Source organism: Gekko japonicus, unplaced genomic scaffold, assembly GCF_001447785.1.
Source record: "Gekko japonicus isolate JY-2015 unplaced genomic scaffold, Gekko_japonicus_V1.1 scaffold710, whole genome shotgun sequence".
Taxonomy (NCBI): Eukaryota; Metazoa; Chordata; class Lepidosauria; order Squamata; family Gekkonidae; genus Gekko; species Gekko japonicus.
Genome location: NW_015167559.1, coordinates 607,380 through 613,231, shown reverse-complemented (window position 1 = coordinate 613,231; position 5,852 = coordinate 607,380). Strand labels below are relative to the sequence as shown.

Genomic DNA, 5,852 nt, shown 5'->3' with positions numbered 1-5,852 from the left:
GAAGTAAGTAATAAGTGATTCAGCTTTATTAAAGAAAGAGAACTTCCAAGATCACACAACATCTGATAACACACCACAAAACAACAGTGGAGCACAGCTCCTTTTAAACTCTCCAGAGTTGGGGTAGCCACGCCCTCTCATAGTTAACATCCAATCACATTGTAAAGATAACATCCAATCATTTGTCTTCCCTTCAGCACAGACTCTTACATTTCATTGGTTACATAACATTCTTTAGCCAATGGTGTTGTTTCAGCTTAGAATCCAGCTGAGGTCTTAAACTTAACATAGGTTTAGGTGGAGTGAATACACAACATTATTGCTTCTGAAAATGGAGGCTTTACTTAGCCTCTGTGGCTGCCACTGATAACCCTTCTTCCTGAATATGTCTTCTTTTAAAAGCCAACTAAACTAGCAGCCATCACTACACCCCAGTGGAATGAATTCCATAAGTAAATCCATTTAGAATTGAAGTGTAAAAGTATCACACTATCACAGAACTCATAGGGTTCCAGGTGGGATCTAGAAATCTCTCCAAATTGCAGCTCATTTCCAGTCTAGAGATCAGTTCCACTGGAGAATAGCTGCTTTAAATGCCGGCCTCCGGGTGGGACTTGGGGATCCCCCAGAATTACTCCTTATCTCCAGACTACAGACTAACTTTTTGTGACGGAGGCTAAGGCCACTGAACTCCTGTTTAAATAAACACGGCTAGTGTTTTTTTTTAACATTTCCTGGAAACTCTAATTTCCTAATTTCCAGTTGCGTCCATCAGATGGCGCACTGCCTCAACATTCTCCAAGAAACAAACCAAGAGCAACCAGTTTGCACGGAACGACTACCCAGGCATTCGTGCCATTCCCCGGCTATTGGACGTAGCTGACTCCGCCTTTCAAGATGCCGCCGCCCGGTTAAACTTCAGCTCTTCCGTGAAAGCACCTTCTCGTTGCCATAGAGATACGAACCGTAACGCGTCACGGTGGTAGACCGAACTTCCGGTCAAAGGCCATGATTCTCCCTGGCGGCGCTTGGGCGTTGCCAGTAGTTAGGCACTTTCCGGTTCCTGGTTGATTTCCTGAAAGGCTGGCATTTAAACTCCAGCTGCTCTATGAGGGAGGATGCGGCTGCTGTGATTCAGCTGCCTCTCCCTGCGGCTAAGGATACATACTTGGGAGGTATTCGCTTCTCGCCTTATAGCTGGAAAGAAGCAATGCTTCGGAGGCATTCGCTCATCACTTCTCGCCTTATAGCTGGAAAGAAGCAAGTCGATCTAAGTGCTGAATCGGTTCAACGTTAAGCCATTTTCTAAAAAATTTCATTGTCGTGAAATTTAATGCAAGAAGGGGAGCCTTGCCCCCTCCTACAAGCTCCGCGCTGTTTTTGCAATAGTCATTGCTCAGCAGCCGATCTCAAGAAAACGTGGAGACGCTCAAGGGAGGAGGAACGAGTCATACATTCTGTTGGTCCATCCCCGTGGTGGTGTGAGACGCTAGCCAGGAATAAAGTGCTATATTTTTTGGGAAGAGTGCGACCAATAAGCATAGCACTGCAGTCTGGAACCTTCCAAGAGCAAGCTGAGTTAAACGCTTCTCTTTCAGTTTTCACCGAAGAAAAGAAAACACTCACACTTCTTCCCTGCCTACAAAAATGTTCAGCTGGTTGGGTACTGATGACAGACGAAGAAAAGACCCTGAAGTATTTCATACTGTAAGTGGGGGTCTTAAAAAACTCTACAAAACCAAGTTGCTCCCTCTGGAAGAGTACTACAGATTCCATGAGTTTCATTCTCCTGCTCTTGAAGATGCTGACTTTGACAACAAGCCCATGGTCCTGCTTGTGGGACAATATTCCACTGGGAAGACCACCTTCATAAGGTAAGACCTGATTGCTCTTATGTTTCTTGTGAGGCAAAAAACATGCATGAAAGCTGCATGAGTCTAGGCTCGCATAATGTATGCATTTTAATTGTGTTATTCCCCACCAACTCCCAAGTTTATCATTTCAAAGACAAAATGCCTGCTTGTTAATCTTCCAGGCTCATGTAGTTCCAGTTATTATTTTCCTACATTGCTGATTTACAGAAAATTATCTAGTGTCAGCAAGGAGGGTTTCTTAAACAGATTCAGGACCACCAGGAAGATGCAAAGTTAAGGAACTAATATTGGAGGAAAGGTTTGGAAAATACAAGTATTGGCACTAGAGAGAGTAAGTCATGGTGACCCCATTTGTCAGAAATGTAACGTGGAAAAACACGAGGCCACTAAAGCCTGTGAAAACATGTGGTCACAGTGAGCACAAAGGGACAGGTATAGAATATTAGGAAAATATTATTTGGCTAGTATCTGTTACTGAATTCTAAAAGTACAGGCAAAAGATTAAAGGAGTTCTAGCAAAGTACGTATGTAACCAAAATGTCAATGATGTATCTCAAAGTTGGTCTCCTGTTCACACAGCATGTGGAAGTCTCTGTATGATGGAGCAGCCAAGATGATTAAGGGGTTGAAGCACCTTGCCTACAAGGTAAAGCTAAAGATTCTGGAGCATCTCAGTTAGGAAAAAGGTGACTGAGGGAGGAGAGCATGGATCAGGTTGTGCACAGACTGGAGAAAGAAGATGGGCAAGAACTTTTTCCTCTCCCAAAATACTGTAGTTCAGGGATATCCAATTAAGTTGATGGGCTATGAATTTTCCCCTCAACAAATAGTTACATTTTAGGATTCACTGCCACTGTCTGCAGTGATGACCATAAACATGGATGGCTTTTAAAAGAGTTGACAAATACATGGAGTGTAGGCCTCTAGTGACTATTAGTTATGGTAACTAAAGGAAACCTCCATACTCAGAGGCACCTAATCCCTGAATACCTGGAGGCAACATCAGCAGAAGGCTTTGGCTTCTGCACCCTTTTTGGTGGCTCATCAGGGCAACTGGTTGACCACTGTGTGAAATAGGTTGCTGGACCACCGGTGTGCTCCAGCGGGGCTGCACCTGTATTCTTATGAGTTATTGAACTGTTGCAGGGGAAGACCAGGGATCTACAAACCAGCCGGCGTAATGAGAGGGCTGGTGATGAATTAAGTCTTCAAAGCTTGAAGGAAGCACCCAGGCACCTAATTGCTGGGTGCCAAGCCACTGGATAGTAGCACATAGAGATGTCCAAGCTTGGACTAGATGACCCTGGAGGTCTCTTCCAACCCTATGATTTTAGCAGCACTGGCTCTTTGGACGTTGGATCCTAAGGATTTGAAAGGTTCCACTCTACTTAGGAAGTGGTGTTTCTAAAAACAAAGGCTGGGTCATCTGAGTGCAGATCCTGCTATACTAGTGGCTGAGTTCCATACCTGGTTAAAAACCCTATGAAGGATCATCTGTAAGATTTCAGTTGTGAGGTCACCCCTGAGCACCAGTGAGGGATGGGGGGTAGGGTTGCCAGATCCAAGTGGGGAAATTCCTGGAGATTTGGGGATGGAGCCTTGGTGAGGACAGGGACTTCAGAGGGGTACAATGCCATAGCGTTCTCCCGCCAAAGCATCCATTTTTTACCCCTAGGGGAACTGATCTCTGTAGAAATGAGGTGTAATTCTGGGGAATTCCCCAGGTCCCACCTGGAAGCTGGCATCCCTAATGCCTGTGTCACCTTGTGGTGGCCCACCAAGGTGGTAAACTTGTACCTGTGCTGTATGACAGCACATGCAGGCATGAGATGACTGAATAAATCTTTATTCAAAAAATTCTTTATACAAAAAAAATAGAATGTGGGGTCAACGGTTCTAGCCTTATTGGCTTCTTGTGGTTCTAGTTTTCAATACGGAATTATATTCTTGTGTGGTAGAAGTATCCAGTTGTGAGCCCCTCCTGCAGTCCAATAGCTTAGAAACAGAGGTACTGCCTCCCAGAAAAGTAGGCCTTATTCAGGCATGCTTGCAAAGCTGCTTCAGATCTGCCTCTTTACAACTTTCAGTAGTGCTAAATGAAATTCCCTTCCTAGATAGTATTGTGTTGTATATTCCATCAATACAGACAGATTGAGGTCATAGAAGAGCAAGTCAGAAGAAGCCCTTCATTTTTACATGATGTGATGTAAACACTGTAGTGCAGACAGGTGTTCCACTGTAATGCTAACATTGCACATGTCCATCTGTACACACAGTATTCCTGTTTTAAACGAGACACTGGGTGCATGTAAAGTTGCATGGGTAAGTTCTTCTACATTGCCAGCCTTACAGTTAAATTAGGCCTAAGCAGGATGTAGCAGCTGCATTTGTACTGAGAGGTGCTTGTATTTCTGTGGTTTCTGTGTTGTGTGGTAGAGCCACTGGAAAAAGCTTTCATGCTTCACTGCCTTGTTTTGCAAGCATTGCATGCATTTTGGTGCAGCTTTTTCAGCAGTGGCACACACACAGAGGGGGTCCAAAGTGTGTTGTGAAATATCAAAGCATGCCCCCCATTAGTTAGTTGGGGGCATTGCAATGATAGGAAGCAAATATACCTGCATGGCACAATAAGAACTGTGCTGCTAGTTGGAAAGAAGTTCTAGACTTCTTAAGGTTTTTCAAGGGATACAGGTGCATGCCATCTGTATTTCACTCTTAACAGTATGTGCAACTCCACAGACTTGATCTTCCACTGATACTAGTGTCTCTCTCTGGATTATATTGATTGCAGCACCTCATCTTAAAAAAAAAGCAGCTGGCTTGGGGATAATTTCTAGAATGAGTCTCAAAGGCTTGCGTAGTACTTTGAGCACTGAACTGTTTTAGCAGCTTTATTACAGCTTAAATGAAAGCAGAATTTAACATCAAGGAACAGGGGGTTAAGGTAATATGAAATATCATGAGACGGTGGGGAATGGAATGCCCTGCGTTTTTAAAGGAACGAATAGCTTACCTGTTGAGGGACAGGGAAACAACTACGTAGGAATAACTAGGAAAGGTAATCAACGGTGTGTCCCTGGTGATCAGTGACCTTGAGCGGTTGTGGGCATTTCTACCTGCCCTGGTGTTGCTGAAACCTGATGCCTGTACCAAAGAGCCCAGTACAGAATGAGCAAAGCAGTACACTTGGCTGCATTCTTCAGAGGTACGCATTTCCATGAGCCAGATATTGACAGGTTCCAGGAAGGTGATTGTTTTTAAGAAGGACTTGAAGGTTGGAAATTATATATAAAATAGCAACATATAAGCTTTATCACCAAGTCTGTATGACTAAACCATCCTTCCATTCCCTCGAGTAAATTACTGTTTTCATTTCTGAAAATACAGCAGCAGACAGCCCCCCCCCCAATAACTAGGGTGATTTTAGTATTGTGTCCAAAGGACAGTGCTGAACATGGGCAGGGTAGCAAACAGGGTAGAAATCCCTGGACTTGAAACTCACCACATGCTTATGGGTAAGATATGTGTATTTTCCTAACGTGTCACTGATCCCCTGTTGCTTTGTATACTCAGTACATTGTGTGGAACTGTAGCAGCTTTTCTGTAAGCAAATCCTATCTTATGGCACAAAAGAACTGGTCTGTCTATTCAGTCAGCAAGCACTGGTATCATAATTCCACTAACTAATGCCGTTAGCATCTTCATCCTTCCAGGTGATCTCTTCTGTCATGCCCATCTGTTATTTTCTACAGAAGGTCTAGCAATCAAAAGAGCTTGGCTAGAATCTACCTGAAGTATAGTTGGCTGTTAGGATTGAAAGGGGCCAGTAGCACTCCCGTGGTAGTTGAGGTAATTCATCCCAGGCTAACGGCACCAAAACTATTTTCTGCAAACTCTTATAGGTCTCGTGACTGGATTTCAGATGCTATCTTTTTCATTGCCTTCTCTTTACCAACAAATACCATTGCCAAGAAAGAA

At 43.8% G+C, this 5,852-nt stretch overlaps 1 protein-coding gene across 1 annotated transcript in view; it reads left to right on the top strand.

The window, feature by feature from the left end:
* The first annotated feature begins 1,239 nt into the window (after window positions 1-1,239).
* Window positions 1,240-5,852, top strand: part of EHD3 (EH domain containing 3) — a 40,774-nt gene continuing 36,161 nt past the window's right edge. The window contains exon 1 of the mRNA XM_015413746.1: window positions 1,240-1,874. Coding sequence (XP_015269232.1) covers window positions 1,648-1,874 — 227 coding nt within the window. The 5' untranslated portion in view covers window positions 1,240-1,647. The remainder of the gene's footprint in view (window positions 1,875-5,852) is intronic.